The 18,419-nt window shown below is 62.8% G+C and overlaps 2 protein-coding genes across 3 annotated transcripts; one reads left to right on the forward strand and one right to left on the reverse strand.

Moving 5' to 3' along the window:
* The first annotated feature begins 819 nt into the window (after positions 1 to 819).
* Positions 820 to 8,371, forward strand: LOC308561115 (nutritionally-regulated adipose and cardiac-enriched protein homolog). 2 transcript variants are annotated; one of them, XM_081145666.1, is made up of 5 exons: positions 820 to 1,077; positions 5,394 to 5,520; positions 5,661 to 5,790; positions 6,822 to 6,857; positions 7,157 to 8,371. In XM_081145666.1, the coding sequence occupies exons 2-5, from the start codon at positions 5,410 to 5,412 to the stop codon at positions 7,357 to 7,359; spliced, it is 480 nt and encodes a 159-aa protein (XP_081001792.1). In that variant the 5' UTR covers positions 820 to 1,077; positions 5,394 to 5,409; the 3' UTR covers positions 7,360 to 8,371. The 2 variants fall into 2 exon arrangements, with proteins under 2 accessions (XP_081001792.1, XP_081001793.1); XM_081145667.1 differs by lacking the exon at positions 820 to 1,077 and adding an exon at positions 2,372 to 2,696.
* On the reverse strand, positions 8,316 to 15,741 carry TMEM179 (transmembrane protein 179). The gene is made up of 4 exons (XM_081145656.1): positions 15,389 to 15,741; positions 12,798 to 12,935; positions 11,340 to 11,418; positions 8,316 to 10,993 (listed from the first exon to the last, which is right to left on the reverse strand). The coding sequence occupies exons 1-4, from the start codon at positions 15,691 to 15,693 to the stop codon at positions 10,814 to 10,816; spliced, it is 702 nt and encodes a 233-aa protein (XP_081001782.1). The 5' UTR covers positions 15,694 to 15,741; the 3' UTR covers positions 8,316 to 10,813.
* Positions 15,742 to 18,419: the final 2,678 nt, after the last annotated feature.

Below are 18,419 nucleotides of genomic sequence, written 5' to 3' on the forward strand. Positions count from 1 at the left end.
ACTTGGGGCCGTGTGAACCAGACAGGCACATTGACTCCCCACCTGGAGGCCTCCCCCCTCTCGTCCTAATCCCCTGTAGCACCCCCTAAACCCACTTCCCTGCAGTCTGGGGCGGGAGAATGCCCCCAAGGTGTCCACATCGTAACCCCCCAAGTCTGTGATTTGCCATGGCCTGTGGGCCCCATGACTCTCCTAGACTTGTTCCTGCCTGACCCCTGCAGGGATCTGCAGTCCAGCAAGACCCAGGTCAGAAGAGGGGACTATGAACCTGGTCATAGTAGGTCGGGGTGACAAGGTGGAGGTGGCCTTGACCCCAAGCGTGCTGCCTCCTGGAGAAGCCACATTGCTGAGCCCCTGTGGCCTCCCGGACCCCTGAGGGCAGCAGCAGCCCAGGGAGTAGCTCTGGGGGCTGGGGGCCCGGCAGGCCTCTCCCACCTGGGGCTCCACTCTGGGGCAGGGTCTAGCCGGAGGCTGGACTCTGATCACCCACTCTCTTGCCGCCCACACCCTGCCCGGCCCCCACATCACCCCACTTTCTGCCCCGCCCTGCCCCGGCCTCTGATCCCAGCCCATGGGTTTTCCCAAGAGCTGTGCAGCTCCGAATGGGCTGGGAGGCCGCAGCGGCCAGGGGGTGGGAAGGGGCACTGACCCCTCGTCTTGTCTGGGGGCCTGGCCTGTGTTCTCGGGGCATGGGAAACGGCCCCCTCCTCTCCCGATCTGGGGCCAGTGGCCTGTCCTTGGGGTCGCTGCTATTTCTGCCAAAGAGGAGAGGTAATTATAGCTCAGCCCTTGCCAGCTGGCCGAGCTCCACAACTCGGCAGAGGGGCCTGGGCAGGGACGCAGGCCGGCCACAGATCGGCCCTGCAGGCTGGCGGGCCTCACCGCCAGGCCAGAGCCGGGGCTGGGCAGTCGCAGCCCTGCCCACCTGTGTGACCCAGCACCCACCTCTCCAGGCTGCAGCAGTGGTCCTGCCCTCCAACACCTGGCCAGGGCCATGCTGCACCACCCCCCGCACACCCTGGGAGATGCCACGGAGCCTGGGTGCCACGGAGACTCACAGATCCAGCAAGGAGCCAGGTGAGACCCCAGCTCAGGGGAGTGGGGAGATGCCCACTTCCCATCTGGGAAGGAAACTGCAAGAGCAAAGGGATCCCCAGTGAGGACACGGCCAAACAGCCTGCAGTGGGCGGGTGTGGACCGAAGCCGCGCAGAGACTACACTCTGGCCCTGGACAGGGACAGGGAGTGGAGGGGCACCCTTCCCTTTCACCGGAAATGTAGGCATTCAGGGTTAAAACAGGCGCAGCCCCAGGCAAACCAGAAGACCCAGCTCCCTCTGAAGCTCTTGGGGTCTACACGGTGGGGGTGGCCAGTGCACTCGCCTGGCACCCTGAGCCCTCCCCAGGGGACCAGGCTTGACCGAGGGCCCCACCACCCCTCCACCCAAGCTCCTGCCTAAGGCCTGGCTGTGGGAAGAGCAGGCAACTCAGCTGATTCCAACCCAGAAGCTGGAGCACAGGTCTCTCCAAACTCCGCCGGGCAATGAGCCAAATACCGTCCTTTCAGGAGCCACCAGTAGCCAGGGTCCGAAGCCAGGACAGTGGGCATGAGATGTGAAGGGGTCATGGGAAAGGGGACTGAACTCAGGGGACAGCAGGGCCCAGAGACAGGTCCAGAGACCAGCCAGCCTCCCCCAGAGGCCCAGGCCCTGCTGAGGGCCAGTCCACGCAGGCGCAGCCGAGCGGGAGTAGCTCGTGACTCGGGTCACTGGGGCCCAGGCACTGCATTTGGAAATCCCCGGGAACTGGCCCCTTTCCGAGCTGAGGCCATCAGTAGGAATCCCCGTCCTGGCCAGCCCTGCTCGTGGGGTCACCCATTTGGCACCTACTCTCTGGGCGCCTCCAGGGGGTTAGCATATCATTTCTGTCCTCACCATGCTTTGGGTGGTCGGCAAACCCGGCCTGCCTTCTACACGACTGGGACTCGGGATGACTGACCTGCCGGGGCCACCTGCCCCCGTGCCTAGGGCTCTAGAGGCCAAGGTCGGCCGTGCCCCATTCAAGGGTGCACTTCTGCACCCAGCAAACACACAGCCATCGCTCAGCCCCTAACTGTACCTCAGAGATGTGTGAGCTGCACATTTCGGCGTGGGAAGGGGCCTTGGGGCCACCAGGCGAGCTCCGGCTTTCAGGCCCCTGGCCAGAGCCAGCCCGTGAGTAAGCAGGCAGCCCCGTGGGCCCCCCAGAAGTCCTCCTCTTGCTTAATTCAGAAATGCCTGCTGCCTGGGGAGCTGCCAACCTCTTCCTGTTCCCCTCCCTGCCCCCTCTTCTGAGGGAGGCCACATGGGGTGTCCACACTCCCCACTCCATTCCAGCTGGGAGAAGGGGCAGCCTCCGCCACCATTAATCCAGCCAGGCTGCCCAGGACAAATGCTTGACCTCTGGAGATGCAATGCCCCCCAGAGCCACCGAGCCCCATGGTGAGAGCCTCCTGCAGGGCTGGACTGTCCAGAGGCGACGAGGTGTCCGGGCCTCGGGCCACTCAGGCCGCTCTCCCTTGGCTGTAATGGAATCTTCTCAGCTGGCTTGTGAGCCACGGCAGCTCCGGTGTCCACTCTGCTTGAGGCTCTGATCGCCGTGATCGAGGGCCGGCAGGTGGGCGAGCTCCCGCGGAGGCTTGGCACCTGTAGGAGCCCAGGTGGGCCTGGGCAGCACGTGTGTGAGTGTATGTATGTGGTGTGTGCATGCATGTGTGTAGGTACGTGTGTCGGGTGTGTGTGTGCATTGGGGGGTGAGTGTGTATGTGGGGGGTATGTGTACATGTTTGTGTGTTTGCATGTTGGGGGGGGAGTGTGTGTATGTGTGTCTATGTGGGATGGGAGTGGGGGGCCCATGAGCTCCAGACTCTCTGGTCAAGGTCCTGGCCTGGTTCTCCCACTGCTACCAGACGAGGGGCCCCTGGAGTAGGTGTCACTGGCGACAGGACAGCAGGGGGGCTTGGCCGGGGCTCTGTGGGACCCATTGCTTCTGCAAGCTCCTCGCCCCCTGTGCCTGATGTCCTCTTGGGTGGACGTGCACAGTACAGGGTTTGAGGGGTGACTAGGAGTTGTATGGGTACTGAGCCAGGCGCCAGCCACAGGGCTAGAGCCAACGAAGGACCCCTCCCCTTGCAGGGCGGGCACTGCACTGGAGTCTCAGAAGAACCCTCAGTGAGGACAGAGACATGCCAGCAGGCTGGGGGGGCAGGCCCAGGTCGGACAGAGCACGTGGGTTGGGGGCACAAAGGTGACAGCCTGGCCCAAGAGGAGGAAGGAAGCCCAGTGGGTGGCATTACAGAGCAATGTGGCTGGGTGGGAGGCAGGAGAGGTGGCTGGGCCCCAGGGCATGGCATTACCCGAGGTACTGAAGCAGGTGAGAGCAGGCCCAGCCTGCTTCGTGCACCCCTGGGGACTGGTGGGTGCAGAGCTGGGCTGGAAAGAGAGCCTTGGTGGGGCTGCTGGGTGCCATCACCATCTCCAAAGGCTTCGAGCCAAAGGAGGGGGGCATTAGGCCAAACCCCTCAGACTGCCCAGGGTCTTGTGGATGCATGGCCTTGGCCAGACCTCTGCTCCCAGAAAGGGTTCAGAAGTCAGAGCTCCCTGTCCACCCCAGAGATGAGAGGGGGTGTGCCCTCAGAGAGGGGTGCCCTCCCCAGGCCAGGCGGGTGCGGGGGTGACACTCTGTAGGCCCTGGGCCTGGAGCTATTTTCCACCCGTTATCATCCATCTGTCACAAGCTGGCCTCAGAGCAGAGGGCACTCGAGTTACACATGTTCCCTGCCAGAGGCCCTGAGGCCTCCTCTCCCGTGCAGGGCCCCGCCCTCTAGCGTCCAGCCCTGGAGGGAGGCACTGGGCCAGCCGAGGCATGTGGGGGACAGGCCGGGGGCAGTGCTGAGAACACACTTACATGCACACACATGCACATGCGCACACACGTGCACACCCAGCACACTTACATGCACATGTGCACATACATGCACACTCAGCGCACTTTCATGTACACACATGCACACCAAGCACACTTACATGCACACACATGTGCACACCCTGCACACCTTTATGCACACAGGTGCATGAAGGCACAATCACACACATGTCGACACACAGTCTCACATGTGTACACACTCACACGCATGCACCTACACATAGACACTTCCTCACGTGCACATTCACATGCACAAACACACATGTGCTCATACATGTGTACACACCTACACATTGCTGTCCTACCACCCCTGGGGCAGACATGGGAATCCCGGAGCCCCGGGGGCCCTGTGCACAGTAGGGTTCCACCTCTGGGTGCTGCTGGCAGGGCCACCAAGGGTCCAGCCCTCCAGGTCCCTGTGTGGCTCGGCCAGTCCCAAGCATCCCCAAGCCTGTTGCCTCATCAGAAAGGTCCCCCTGGGGACCGAGCCCCAGCCTTTGGGCCGGTGGTGGCCTCAGCTGCAGCCCCACTGCTGAGCCACTGGCCCGCAGGCCACCCTCTGTGAGAGCAGGTCCTTAAGCTCCGCGGCCTCCCTCCTGCCGCCTTCTCCCTGGGCTAGTGGCTCCTGCCACAACTCTATTTGCAATAAAAAACCTGATGCTGCGATAGGAGAAAATTGTTTCCTTTTGAAATAATCGCCGCGGTCCAGGCGGGTCTGCACTGACATCGTTCAAGGGTGTGCTGCTGGTCGGAGATTTATGCCTGCCGAGGGGCCAGCGGGCCCAGCCCCCTGCTGTCTCCAGGTGAAGAGAGCCTGGGGGCCTGAGTCACACCCCCCTCCCCCAACCCGCCCCGCCCTGCAGCTCCCCATGCACCCCCAGGGGCAGCCCCAGCCGCCTCGGGCCTCCACTTCCCACATGTGCATTGAGGGTGTGAGCCCATCACCACCCAGGGCACCCACAGGACGGATGGTCAGTGCCTGGCCCCCTCCACCTGCACCTGCACCTGCACGGGTGCCCGGCAGGGTCTGCACCCCGAGCAGGGCCGGGGGAAGCCTCAAAAGTCAAGGACCCTTCAAAGGGTGTGAAAGGACATTCACCCCAGGGGGGCTACGAGAAGAGAAAGGGGTGCCCAGGAGCCTGGCCGCAATCAGGGGCTGCGGAGTCGGGGCAGGCGGGCAGAGATGCTTCCCGCAGCCTCGCCTGTGACCCCAGCCCCTGCAGGTGACAATGATAAAGCGCAGGCTCCCTGAGCACAGGCCGTACCCGGGCGGCGGCCGGGCCGCTCGGCCTCGGAGCAACCGGCAGGCGCTAAGGCTGAGACCAGAACGGGGTGCCAGCGGGAGGGGCGGCTCCCTGGGGAAAGTCCCCCCCTTTCGCTTCATCTCCGTGTGTGTCGCTCGTGCAAAAAATGCTCCCTGTGCTCCCCCTAGGACCATGTCACAGTAAATGAGGACGGCGGGGCGAGCCTTGAGCCCCAACTCCCGGCCAGAGACGCGACAGCCGACCAGGAAGAATGCGGAGCCCGCTCCGGGCGCACCAGCGCCCAGGCCAGGGCGGGTAAGGCGGGCCCTGGGCGGGCACGAGCGTCCAGGCTCTGCCCTCCCTTCCAGTGGCCTCGTGCTCAGCTCCCTCACCTTGTCCAAGGGGGGTGGGGGTGGGGGGGGCTCACTTCCACCTGCTCCCCACCCTCTCCCCAGGAGGGCGACAGGAAGTGCCCCCCCTCCATCCTGAGACGAAGCCAGCCGGAGCGCCGTGGCCCCAGGCCCGGGCTACAGAGGACCTCGAGGCGTGTGAGGTTCCGTGAGCCCTTGGAGGTGGCCGTCCACTGTAAGAGGGGCACAGGGCCAGCCGGCCTGGGGTTCCGTGGGGGGGGTCCTCGGCTCAGGTCTCTTCTGAGGCTCAAGGCCTCTTCCAGGCTCACCGGGTCGTTTGCAGAATTGATTTCCTTGCAGCTGTAGAACCCACAGCAGCTTCACCTTCGAGGCTCGTGGCTGCTGCTCTCTGACCACCATCAGGCCCTTTTCTAAAGCGCTCACCTGATTAGGTCAGACCCACCCAAGCGAATCTCCCTCTGAATTGACTCAGAGTCAACAGGGGGCCTTCATCAGCAGGAGCCCACCCCCTTAGACACATTCTGTTGGGCAGAAATGAGTGGCAGCCCCTCCACCAAGCGGAGGGGATGGCACAAAGGCGAGGACACGGGGGTGGGAATCAGAGGGACTTCTTAGATTCTGCCTGCCACAGCCCCCCAAGAAAAGTGCTTCGTGAGTCCCAACAAGTTGTGGGTAAAAGTCACTGCCCGGACACACACAGCATCTCCCCAGTGGCCCTTCAGCAGGAACTCCCCCCACCCCTCCCACCACCACCACCCTCTGGGGTTCAGCCCTTAGCCCCACAGAGAAGCCGCTCCTCACACTCCCCCAGCCAGGGAGGAAGCAGAGACTCTACAGATGGGTAATCAGGACCCAGACAAGCCAGAGTCAGTCTGGGGTCCCCTAGTGGGCTATGGGGGTGAATGGGGGTGGGGGCCCTGCCTGGCCCTCCCCAGGTGCCTGCTCCTGCTTCCCAGGGCCCACCACCCCTGTAGCCCCCAGACTGCCTGGGGGTCACCCTGCCCTCACTCCCACAGACTGAGAGCAGTACCCAGGGTCTTGGGGTGAACTTGAAGCAGCGAGGCCTGGCAGATCCTGGGTGGTGCCAGGCAGACTGGCTGGTAGGGGGGTGGGGGTGGCCTGGACCTCTCATCTGTAAAGCGGGGTAGTGTGGGTCCTTTGGGAGGGCGGAATGAGATGAGAAGCACTGGGGTGCCCCCAGCAGGGGGCGCTCACTGCCCGAGCCCACTCTCCTCTCCTCCCCAGACATCGCCGGCAGGGAGCCCACACCCACCACCAAAGGTGAGTTCTGATCCCCCCCCTGCCTTCCCCAGGGGCCCTCAACACCCCACATGCAGTGCCCAGAGCGGCCCCGGCCCCAGGCCACCCTTGAACATTCCCCCAGAGGCCCGGGAAGGGATGGGGGGACCTCCACACCCCATGGGGCAATGGAGTCACCGCAGGGACCCCACCCCACAGGCAGAGCCAGGGTGCCAGCCCTGCCCTCTCTGCAGCCTCCACAGCCCCACGGGGAGGAGGGAGCCCTGGGTGCTCCTGGGGTAGGGGCTTCGGGCTGGGCTCACCTGCCCGTCCGCCCCCAGCGCCACGCCGGCCCAGGCCCCGCGGCTCCCTGCTCCTGCGGCTGACGGTGTGTGTGCTGCTGGTGCTGGTGCTGGGCCTGTACTGCGGCCGGGACAAGCCCATCGCGCTGGCTCTTGAGGACCTCCGGGCCCGGCTGCTCCTCCTCGCCCTGCGCCTGCGGCACGCGCTGCTCACCTGCTGGCACTGCTTCCTGCAGCTCTGAGGGCACCAGGCCCGAGCCCGGCGGGCAGGGCGGGCAGGGCCCAGGGAGGGGCTGGAGCAGCGTAGGGTGAACCCGGGACTAAGGGGGTTGTAGGCCGGGCCCCCAGGGGTTCAGGTCAGACACGGGGTCCGAGGCCCACTCCTGTCAGCACAGCCTCTCCTGTGTCACAGGCCGGGGTCCACTGGGAAAAGGGGCCCCTACTAAAATCTCTCCCCTGGGGCTCTCACCCAGAGAGAGACATGGGGACCCATCTGTATGGGATTCACATCAGTGGCCAGAGCAGAGGTGGGGACACTGAGCCTTCATCTCAGCATCTCCAGGGCCCCTCCTGGTTTCATAACTTGGGGATCCCATAGCAGGAGGCCCAACAGAGAGGGACCTGTGGCCTAAAGGTGGACCCACACCTGGTCCTCAGGGACCCTCAGCATCATAGTCCCCCCGACTGCACACCAGCCCAGCCCCCCAGGACTTCACCTCATCTCACCACACCCCCTGAAGAAATGGGCAGACTGTCACCCCATATTCCAGATGAGGAAACTGAGATTCAGAGCTTGCGTGCAAGCTCACGGCAAGCATAGTCCCCGGGCTCAGCCTGTGCAGCCCTGTCCTATCTGGGGACACACCTGCAGGGAGGGACAAGGCAGCCCGTCCTCGCGGCCGAGGGCTGGTCACTGCGGAGACTACGGCAGATGTGCTGGCTCTGCAGCCCACAGACTGTGACACCGTCGTTTCTGGGGAAAAACAGCTCCGGGTGGACACCATCAGCCTGAGAAATGACCAGACCCTCTGTCTTCAGCCTCAGGAGCCCACCGGGCGCAGTGGGCTGGGCCCCCCAGGGCCTGTGCAGACGTGGGGGAGGGGCTCCGGGTGAACCCCGGGAGCAGCACAAAGGCGGTTTTGACCCTTGGTGACAAGTGGATGAAACTCTGAAAGGGGGGCTGAAACACAGCCACCTAGGAGGGCTTGGTATGTGTTTTTATTTTGAATTTGAGAAATAAATGCATTTAAGTTTAAGAATCTTTACTTTCAGTTTAGCCAGAAGTAGAATTAAAACACGGATGTTCATTGTCAAACAGCAGGGAGAAGCGGTGGGTGGCCCCACGTCAGGAGCCCCACCTGCCCTTCCGTCCACCCCAGGAGGGCCCTCCCCTGACCACTGCAAGGGCACATGGCTCCTGTCCCATCACCTCTTCCGGGGCCCAGCTGCCCCTTTCCTGGAAGCCCCAAGGCCTGGATGTCGAGGTGCTGGGGCAGCCGGCCTGTTCTGCAGTGATCGGCAGTGAGCGGACGCAAGTCTCTGCAACCCTGATCAAGGGGCTGCCCCGACCGGTTCATAGAATCCACAGGGCAGACCCGAAGCTCTGGTGGACCCTCAGGCTCCAGAAGCCCCTGCTCCCCCTTCTAGCCCAGCTGGCTGCTGCGGGGACGGAGGCAGAGCCACCCACCTTCTGCCAGCGACAGATGAGGGGCCACAGGGGCTGGCAAGGGGCCACAGGGGCTGGCAAGGGTCCCCACAGCTGGCGGATGAGGGCTGGCTGGCTGGGCCAGGGCAAGACCAGGTCTGCTTGGGGGCCTCAGGTTCCATCAAAACCCTTCCCCCCAGAAATCCGCTGCTCTGCTTGGAACCCCACTGGGCTCTGGGCCCAGGGCACCTCTGTAATGCCAGGACCCTCTCACCTGGCCCCAGCTAGCACAGGAGCATCATGAGGAGTGGCCTCCCCTCACCTCCTGGCCCAGTCTGCCTATGGACCCCTCCAGCACCTCAATCCAGGCCCAGATCCAGGGCCTCTGCAGGCCCCGTGCCCCTCGCCTGGGAGACCAAACCCGTCACTGGCAGTGAGAGACACGGACGTGGGGAGCGGGGTCTTCCTTCCCCGAGGGTGGGGAGCAGCAGCGAAACAAGCTTTGGCGCACGCGTGGCAGCTCAGGAAGCCAATGTTGCTTAGAGAGCCAGGGGCGGGGTGCTCTCACACCCTGGGTGCCCCCTCCTAGACAGGATACAGAGGATGGTATATAGGTGGGGAGGCCAGGGAACCCCTTGAGGGGTTGCTCCACATGCCCTGTGTGGGCAGCGCCGTGCCCTCTGGGTCTTCGATGGGAAGGCAACCCCCTGGGCACCAGGGCACCGGGCACCAGGCTCCCCAGTGGATGGAGGTGCAGAGGAACTGCCAGAGCACTACGTGTCCACACTTGCCCTGGTCTCGGCCCACCCCTTCCCATGCACACACACGCACACTCACATGCACACACTCACATGTGTGTACACGCATGCTCACACACTTGTACATGTGCACCACCCTGATGCACACTCACTCACATGCTCACACGCATACGCTCACGTGTGTACACGCATGCTCACACTTCTACATGTGCACCACCCTCGTGCACACTCACTCACATGCTCACACGCACACACACTCACATGTGTGTACACACATGCTCACACACTTGTACATGTGCACCACCCTCGTGCACACTCACTCACATGCTCACATGCGCACACTCACATGTGTGTACACACATGCTCACACACTTGTACATGTGCACCACCCTCATGCACACTCACTCACATGCTCACACGCATACACTCACACAAGTTGTGTATGAGCACACTTGTGCACATGCACTCTCACATGTACACTAGTATCACACCCACGTTCACACCCTCACATGCACACAGACTCCTGCATGGTACCTGGTCTTTCCCTCCCACCAGCTCAGGCCCAGCCCACATGCAGTGAGACAAAGGCCGGGGCCAGGCCACAAGGCGCTCTCCACCCCCACCCAGGCACTGCAGCTGCCCAGGACACCCACATGGGATGCTCCCCGGGACATCCACACAGCCACCACCTGAGCTCAGGCCAAACGACCGTCACCAAGAACAGGGCTGGACACCTGGGGGCCCTGCAGCGGGAACAGAGGGGACGCAGTCCTGGGGGGGCTGCCCAGGGTCAGAAGGCAGGGACACACCTGAGGTCCTTCCTGCACTCACCCCTGCTCCCAGGTCATGCACAGGGTTTTTGTCCCACGCCCCACTCAGGAACAATTGACAAGGTGACATGTGGCCATTGTGGGCTGGTGGGGTCACTCTGGGGACACGGTGCTGCCACAGGATCATGAACAGAATGACACCTGGGCAGGGGCGGAGGCTGGACCCAATGGCCAGAGGGGTCTGAGAGGGTGGGCGCCCTCCCACCCGCCTCGCCAGCCGGGTCTCCCTGGGCAGGTCCCAGCGGCCCCAGGTCCTCTGTGCTGCCCCCACGGAAGGCCAGCCCCCGCCCAGTACAGTGGGAATGGGGCGCCCGGGTGAGCGGGGTCACTCACGACACTCAGTGCCGGGGGGACACGCAAGGCTGTGGGGCCCTGTGGGGCCCTGTGGGGGCCCAGGCAGACCCCCCGCTGCTCCCCCAGCGCGGGGCGTGCGCCACAGGCGGTGGGGGTGCCCGGGGGCCGCCTAGATGACCGCGCTCTTTTCCTCCTGGACGGAGGCGCGGGGGCCCGGGCGCGCCAGCAGCAGCTCCTTCTCGTGGACCAGGCTGTCCAGCAGGTCCTCCTGGCGGTAGTTGTGGTAGACTTTGAGGAAGGCCAGCACGGTGATGGCCAGCCAGGCCAGCCACGAGGCCCAGAGGCCAAACTACGGCGGGCGGGAGGAGGGCGGCGTCAGGGGGCGGCCAGACGCGCGCCCCGCGCCCTGCGCCCACCCGGCCCTGGGAAGAGGAGGGGACCTGCTGGGAAGGGACGAGGCAGGGCCGAGCCCACCGCGGTCTCCTGGAGGGCAGGGCAGGGCAGGGCAGGGCAGGGCAGGGCAGGGCAGGGCAGGCCTCCGCTTTCTGCCTGGAACCCCACCTACCCAGGAGCCGCACCCACCGGACCACGCCCACCCGGGGCCCCGCCCACCAGAAGGCCCCGCCCACTCGGGGCCACGCCCATCTGGGGGTCACGCCCATCCGGAGGCCCCGCCCACCCAGAGGCCCGCCTACCTGGGCGATGGCAAATTGATCGTAGAAGGCAGAATTGTCCACGTTCAGCTCCAAGTCGATGTCCTGGAGCTCTTCGCAGCTGAAATGGCAACACGCGGCGGGGGCAGGTGACTGCCAGGCCACCAAGCACAGAAAGCAGCGGGCATCACCCCAAAGGGCAGGGGCCCTGTCCTCAAGGTGGAGCCGACGGGACCTTAATGCCACACAGACTCCGGCCTAGAGACTCTCCCTGGACCCCACTGCCCGCTAATACAGGGGCTGGCAGGTAAACCACAGGCCTGAGTGATGCCTACAAACCCATCAGTGGGCCGGCTGGGCCGGGCTTGGCTTCAGCCCGGGGTGAACGAGGCGTGGGCTCCAGGCCCGTAGCCTTCTGAGACATCAGGACACATTAACAGGAGCATGAAGCCCAGAAAGAGGGAGGCCCAGAGGCCCAGGCTCTCCCTGGAGGGCGCTGGGGGTGGGGGTGAAGCGCTGGAGTTGGTATTAGTGAGGGAAGAGAGCTGAGGCATCTTTCTGGAGAAGCCCAAGGCCAGGCCTGGGGGCCCCCTGCTCTGAGGGCTTTTGGAAGGAGAGAAAGGGGGTAGCCTGGGGGACCCAGCAGGCAGAGCTCAGCTCAGGGTGGGCAAGACTCCACCCACCATGGAGGAGCTGCCTGGGCATGGAGCCTGACGGAGCCGCCCACCCAGGGTGCTCAAACCTTCCCCTGGTGTGTTTCCCCGGCTGCTACACAGGCCACTAGGCCTCAGGGTGTGGGCACAGGGTGAGGAGATAAGGTGCCCCTTGGTTTGGCCCTTTCATCCATCTCATATGTGAGGATCCAGGTCTGATTTTGCTTAAAGAACCTGGAGCCTCTGGAAGAGGGGACCCGAGAGTCTGCCTTCCCAGGGTCCTGGCCTGGGGCACTGGGCATTGCCCCCTCTGAGGGTCAGGCAGTCACCGTGCTCCAATCAGGGCCACCCCCACATCAGACACTGCACCCAGCTCAGGGCCCAGGGTGGCCACTCTGGTCCTGACGTCCTTTGTCCCCAATCTGCTCAGCCCGGAAGCCGCTGCTCCTACTCTTCACCGCCCCCACCACCTTCCAAAGCCCAGGACACAGCCCCCACTACCACACCCCACTGGGCCTCTGCCTCCGCCGCGTGGCCACCTCCCGGCTTCCAGGACCTGGAGCCCATCCTGTCAGGTCCCGTGATACAACCACAAGCCAGACTTGACAGGGCAGCTGGATGCTCTGACCTCCTGGGCCACCCCTGAGCTTCCCCAGGGCGTGTGGGGCCCTGCTCTGAGTGGAGCCACAGGCCCCCTATCTGGGAAGGGGGTGCTGACGTCCAGGGGCAGGTCCCAGAGGAGGAGCGGGCAGGTGTGCACGGGTGGGATGAGCTAAGCTTCGGGCTCGGGACAGGACTCATACATGAGGAGGCCATCCAGGGAGCAGGGGGCAGGCCAGGGGCGCACCTGTGGGGCACAGTGCCCTTCTCGGTGACAGCGTCGCACCACATGGTGAAGCCCACGCTCACGATGGTGCTGGCGATGAAGATGAGGAAGACAATGAAGGCGCTGACCAGCAGGTTCAGGAAGGCGTAGAGGAAGGAGCTGCGGGGGGGAGAGGAGAGAGTGAGTCACCGCACACCACCCCTGGGTTTCTGCCCATCCAGGGGCCACTTCCCTCACCCTCCAGCCCCTTGTGCTGGCCCCAGGCTGCCCATCCTGTCCTCCCAGAGACCCAGGATTGGGAACCTTGGTCACCACTGTTTTCCGGGAATGTAGGGCCAACCCTCAGCCCGAGGCTACCCGGATCCCAGTGCACCTGCCAAAAAGATGGGGCCTCCCAAGCCATTACCCACAGGGCCATCAGTGTGGCTGGTCTGGACCTGTGCTAGGGGGTTGCCGCTAGACCCGCTCTTACGTCCCCACTGAAACCTAAAGGCCGAGCTGTGACCAGGTGGGCAGGAGACTCAGGAGGCGGGGCCCTGAGGACGGATCTCGCTCAGGGCCAGGTTGCGCTGCCCGAGTAGCCAGGGCTTCCAGGGTCCCCATGGGCACCGCCCCACAGGGATGCTTACACAGGTTTCCATGGAGCCTGCCCCACTCTACAGATTTTGGAAGAATTGGGGGTGTCCAGGGCCTCACTTGGCCCCAGCCTCCCCTCCCCTTCCCCTAGGCCTGGCCAGGGCAGCGGTCAGGACGGGAGCTCGCACACACAGGGTTAACCATCCTTTCCCCGCAGCCTCTCAGGGTGCCCTGCCTGGATGTGCCGTCTCCATGGTGACAGCATCCCGGGAAGCCCTGGGAGGCTGGGGCAGGCAGATGGGTCGTTTTAACCCGGCGCTCCCCAGCCGTCAATCACAAACCGCCGCCACCTGGATGCTCACAGGGCTCAGCTCGGCACAGCTGCCCAGGCCCCCTGGCCCGAGGCTCACCCTCAGCCCATCCATCTGCCCTGGAACAGCGAGCCCCCCGGAAGCCACAGGTGCCAGATCCACGCACTCATTCCTTCAGTCTGAAGCCAGGGTGCCCCGTACAGAGCCGCCCCTCACAGTCCTGGGCACCAGCTGTCAGGCCCCCACTCTGCACAGGGACACACCCTCCATGAGCAGACAGCCGGCACCAGCCCCAGGCAGAGCCCCAGCCCCACAGCACCAGGAGGCTCCCCCAGCTGACATGTGACTTCCTGCAGACCCCAAATCCAGAACCTTAGTGTAGTGGGCTGCATCGTGTCCCCAGTAACATGTGTCCAAGTCCTCACCCCTGGTACCTTTGAATGTGACCTTATTTGGAAACAGAGTCTTTACAGATGTCATTAAGCTAAAGATCTCCCAATGAGGGCATCCTGGAGTTAGGGTGGGCTCTAGATCCAATGAGCGGTGTCCCTATAGGAATATAAGAGCCCCGGCCGATTTGGCTCAGTGGCTGAGCATCTACCCATGAACCAGGAGGTCAGGGTTTGATTCCCAGTCAGGGCACATGCCCGGGTTGTGGGCTTGATCCCCAGTTGGGGGCATGCAGGAGGCAGCCCATCAATGACTCTCATGATTGGTGTTTCTATCTCTCTCTCCCTCTCCCTTCCTCTCTCTGAAATCAATAAAGATACATTTTAAAGAATAAAAATAAAAAAAAATAAAATAAGAATATAAGAGACAGACAGAAGAGGCCACGTGAAGACATACACAGAGATTGGAGTGATAAAACCCTGAGCCAAGGAATAGCCTCCAGAAGCTAGAAAGAGCCAGGAAAGGAGTCTCCCTCAGAGGGAACTAGCACTGCCCACACCTTGGTGTTGGACCTCTGGCCTCCGGAACCGTGAGAGCAGGTGGCCTTTGTTACAGCCGCCCCGGGAAACCATGCACGTGGGTTGCTACGATTGCACCCCTCCTCCAGGTGTCTCTCCCCACTCCCAGGTGAACCGAATCCCACTTGCTGCCAAAATAGAACCAGGACAGCAGGTGAGGCCGATGGAGGCCCAGAGGGAGAGAGGCTTGTGAGGACAAAGCAGGGCCCTTGCACACTTGCTCCGCCCTCACATCCCCAGCCAAGGCCTCCAGGGGCTTCCCTCCAGACCCTCCCGCACCACCAGCCTCCCCAGGACAAAGGGGACGCGGGGAGGACTCCCCAGTGTCGCAGGCGCCAGGCCTAGGCCGGAGCGCAGGGCCCGAGCGGGCGTGGCGCTGTCCGCGGTGCTGACGAGCGCGCGCGGAGCCGGGGAGGGCGGCCAGGTGAGCTCGGATGACGGAGCCACACACACACGCGGGGTGGGGGTGGGGGTGGGGGGCGGGGGGGGCGGTTAATGCCCGGAAGCGGCAGGTGATGCGCATTTGGGGAAGACGCACTGGCTTCCTAAGGAGAACGGGTGCGCGTCAGGGCCCTGGGCTCCGCGGGTAGACAAAGGGCAGCGTGCGCGCGAGTGCGCCTGGCCCAGGACTGACATTTTCGGGCCTCCGAGCTCCGGGGGAGAGGAGAGCCCGGGGGCTCTGGGGGCGCGGGCGGGGCGCCGTGCGGGGGCGAGGGCTGCGTCCGTCGGGCCGGGCGGCCCCCGGGCGCCCACTTACCCCTCGTGCCCCTTGCAGAGGAAGAACAGCGTGCGCCAGGCGTGCGCGGCGCCGAGCAGCAGCGAGAGGAGGCTGGCGAGCAGGCTGAAGCGGCAGGCGGCCGGCGGGCCCCACTCCTGCACCGTGAAGCGCTCGCGCTCCTGCACCGTGAGGTTGGCGCTGAGCCACATGCCCTCGGTGAAGAGCAGGCAGCGGCCGCGGAAGTCGCGGCCGTTCTCGGACAGCGGCACCACCGCCACGAAGCTGAACAGGAAGGCCAGGGAGTAGCAGGCGCACTGCGCCAAGAGGAAGCGGCTGAGCGCCATGGCCCGGCCGCCCGCGGGCCGCCCGAGTCGCCGGAGGAGTCGCGGGCCCGGGCCGCGCGCGGGAGGCTGCGCAGTGGCGGCGCCGGCGGGTCCTGCGCGCCCCGCCCGGGATGCGTGCGCAGCGGCCCCGCACGCGCCGCGCTCGCGGTCAGCACCGCGGACAGCTCCCGGGCCGGAGGGCGGCGGGAGCGCACGGCCCCGGCCTGCGGGCCACGGGGGCAAAAGAGCGCCGGGGGGAGATGCGGGATGGAAACCCGGAGAGGGGACGGTCTATCCAGACCCGACGCTCTGCGCCACCAGCGGGACTAGTAGCCGCCTGTGTGGGCCTCGCCTGGGCCGGTTCTGCAGCCCCGGCTCCCCATTAACTTAAGGAGCCTGGGAAAGAGGTTCTGGAGGGACTGCAGGAGGTGCCACGGTGAGGTGGGAGTGGGGTTTGCAGTCCAGGCTGGCATGGTATTTTTTTCCACTGATTTTGAGAGAGAGAGTGGGAGGGAGGCAGGGAGGAAGCAAGAGAGAGACATCAATTGGTTGCCTTCCACGTGTGCCCCAACCTGGGATCGAACCTGCAACCTGGTACGTGCCCTTGACTGGGACTCGAACCCAGGACCCTGCAGTCCTCGGACGGACGCTGTAACCGCTGAGCCGCACCGGCCAAGGCACTGACACGATTCTTTGCTGTAGTCGTGGAATGTGAGACATATGAGGCAAGGAGGTCAGAGAGCAGGGGAGCTGGGATCTGTGGGAACGGCTCGGGGGTCATCCACGGAGAGGTGGGGGGCGAGGCCTGGACGTGGGAGGAGGGAGTGGGTCCGGAGCTCTTTATGCTTCTGCAGCGCGTGCCCTCAGCAGGAACATCTGTTAAATCGCCTGCCACAAGCTTGGCCCAGAGTTGATATTTGTAAGATAAATAATGGATGCCCTGGCACCTCATTAAGACAGCCTTTGCGGAGAAGGAGCCTGCCGGCGCATTCATTAATGGAATTAATGCCTTTCCCGATTCCCTTTAAGGCTAAGTCACGTTTAGTCCAATTCCCAGGGCGAGGAAGCCACGGCGTTGCTCCTTCTGAAAGAAACGGCCAAATGGTTTAAAATCGCATCAGCATTTTTGTTGCAAGCACTAAGAAGTGTTTTTGTTTTATTGCCAAAGTAACATATGCTCATTTTTAAAATCAAGCAGTGTACAGATGTATAAGATAAAAAGACAAGGTCCCCTTCTCACCCCCACCCCCACCCTGCCCCTCCCCGGGTGACTTTTCACACTCTGATGTCTACTTTTCTGAACATGTTGCTAACCACGCACCACACCCCCACCATGTATACAATGTTTCAACACCCCCACCATGTATACAATGTTTCAAACGACACATACAGCTCTCAGAGTCCTTATTCAACAATGTATCCAGGGTGCCAGTCCCTGCCCGCAACAGCTCTGTCCTGTTTTCCTAATGACTGCGTGACCAGCCCCAGTAATGACTCCCCGCCCGGGCCGCCTCACCGCCCCTCTCGGGTGCGCCCCTCTCGTGTGGGTGTCTGGTGTCCCCGGCGCTTGCTGTTCCAGTGCCGCTGAGCGAACCTCCTGGTCCATCTACGCTTGGGCACCTGGGCCAGCATTTCATATAAGAGAACTTCTTAGAAAAGCAACCTCCAGGCCATGGGGTAGCACATTTTAAGTGTCGACAGAGAACCAGTTTCCAAACCAGCATCTAAAGATGTTGTACATGTTTACCTTCCCTCTGCAAAACTGAAGAATGTCGGTGGTTTTAAGATTCTATCAGTTGTACACAGAGAAAAACTTTCCTTGGAGTGTAAATGTGTCTCCTCTGATGCTCAATTGTCTCTCTCACATTGATGTTTTTTTTTCTCTCTCCCTCCCTCCCTTCCATTCTCTCTAAAAACTGATGGAAAAAATATCCAGTGAGGATTAACAACAAAAAAAAGATGTACATGTGGCAGCAGCCCCTCTCTTGGAGAAACACTCGGGGTGCCACTGTTGAGTACCCCAATTCAACCAAAGGAAGCCACTTAGGAAATTCAGCTCCTCCCCCCAACTCAGGCAGGAGTGGAAACCCTGTCCATCCATTACACAGAAGGTTGACTGCTTGGAATATTTTGAGGCTGTTACACGTGAGGGTTTGGCCAAAACCAAAGACCCCTTGACCCCTGAGAAGGAAGCAACCAATGGAAAAGCTAGAGAACGGAATGAGTAACATCTGCCCCTTAAAAGGCACGAGGCTCGGCATCCTTAGAGACGGGCTTCACTTAACCCTCAAAAGTCAGGAATTCCCTGTCATTGAAATAATTCCAGTCTATGAAAAAATACGGGAAATTCCAAAATTCATTCTTTAAAAGTCAGCGTTACGTTCATGCCAAAACCTTAGTAGAAGAGTTCACATTTTTTCTCCCTCATGAGGGCAAAGCTCAGGCTCTGGTGGAGACGACTCCCCTTAGTGACCACGGGGAGGGCGGGGTCTTCGGTGTGGCCTGGGCAGGGGGCTCCACGGTCCCCCCAGGGTCACTGGACACAAGACCTGCCCTGTCTCTTTGAACTAAGACTCCACAGCCACTGGTCCTGGCTCAGGCCGAGCCTCCCTGCAGCCCGACCCTCGGCGGGGGGCCGGTCACTGCCCAGGTGAGCGGCACTTACCTGCGCGCATCAGTTTTTTTAACAGGTGAAGGACGCAGCTGCCAGGTGAGGCGGGAAACCTTCGGGAGGGTGGGGCCTGAAC

Source organism: Miniopterus schreibersii (genome assembly GCF_964146895.1).
Source record: "Miniopterus schreibersii genome assembly, chromosome: 1".
Taxonomy (NCBI): domain Eukaryota; kingdom Metazoa; phylum Chordata; class Mammalia; order Chiroptera; family Miniopteridae; genus Miniopterus; species Miniopterus schreibersii.

What these genes read in the sequence shown, in the direction of transcription:
- TMEM179 (XM_081145656.1), bottom strand. Translation starts at nt 15,693, where the DNA reads ATGGCGCTCAGCCGCTTCCTCTTGGCGCAGTGCGCCTGCTACTCCCTG. An exon ending in CTCTGCAAGGGGCACGAGGG is followed by an intron (nt 12,936 to 15,388) that starts GTAAGTGGGCGC and finishes TCCCCCCCGCAG; the next exon opens with CTCCTTCCTCTACGCCTTCC. An exon ending in ATCAATTTGCCATCGCCCAG is followed by an intron (nt 10,994 to 11,339) that starts GTAGGCGGGCCT and finishes CGCCCGCCGTAG; the next exon opens with TTTGGCCTCTGGGCCTCGTG.
- LOC308561115 (XM_081145666.1), top strand. Translation starts at nt 5,410, where the DNA reads ATGAGGACGGCGGGGCGAGCCTTGAGCCCCAACTCCCGGCCAGAGACG. An exon ending in CTTGGAGGTGGCCGTCCACT is followed by an intron (nt 5,791 to 6,821) that starts GTAAGAGGGGCA and finishes TCTCCTCCCCAG; the next exon opens with ACATCGCCGGCAGGGAGCCC. An exon ending in GCCCACACCCACCACCAAAG is followed by an intron (nt 6,858 to 7,156) that starts GTGAGTTCTGAT and finishes GTCCGCCCCCAG; the next exon opens with CGCCACGCCGGCCCAGGCCC.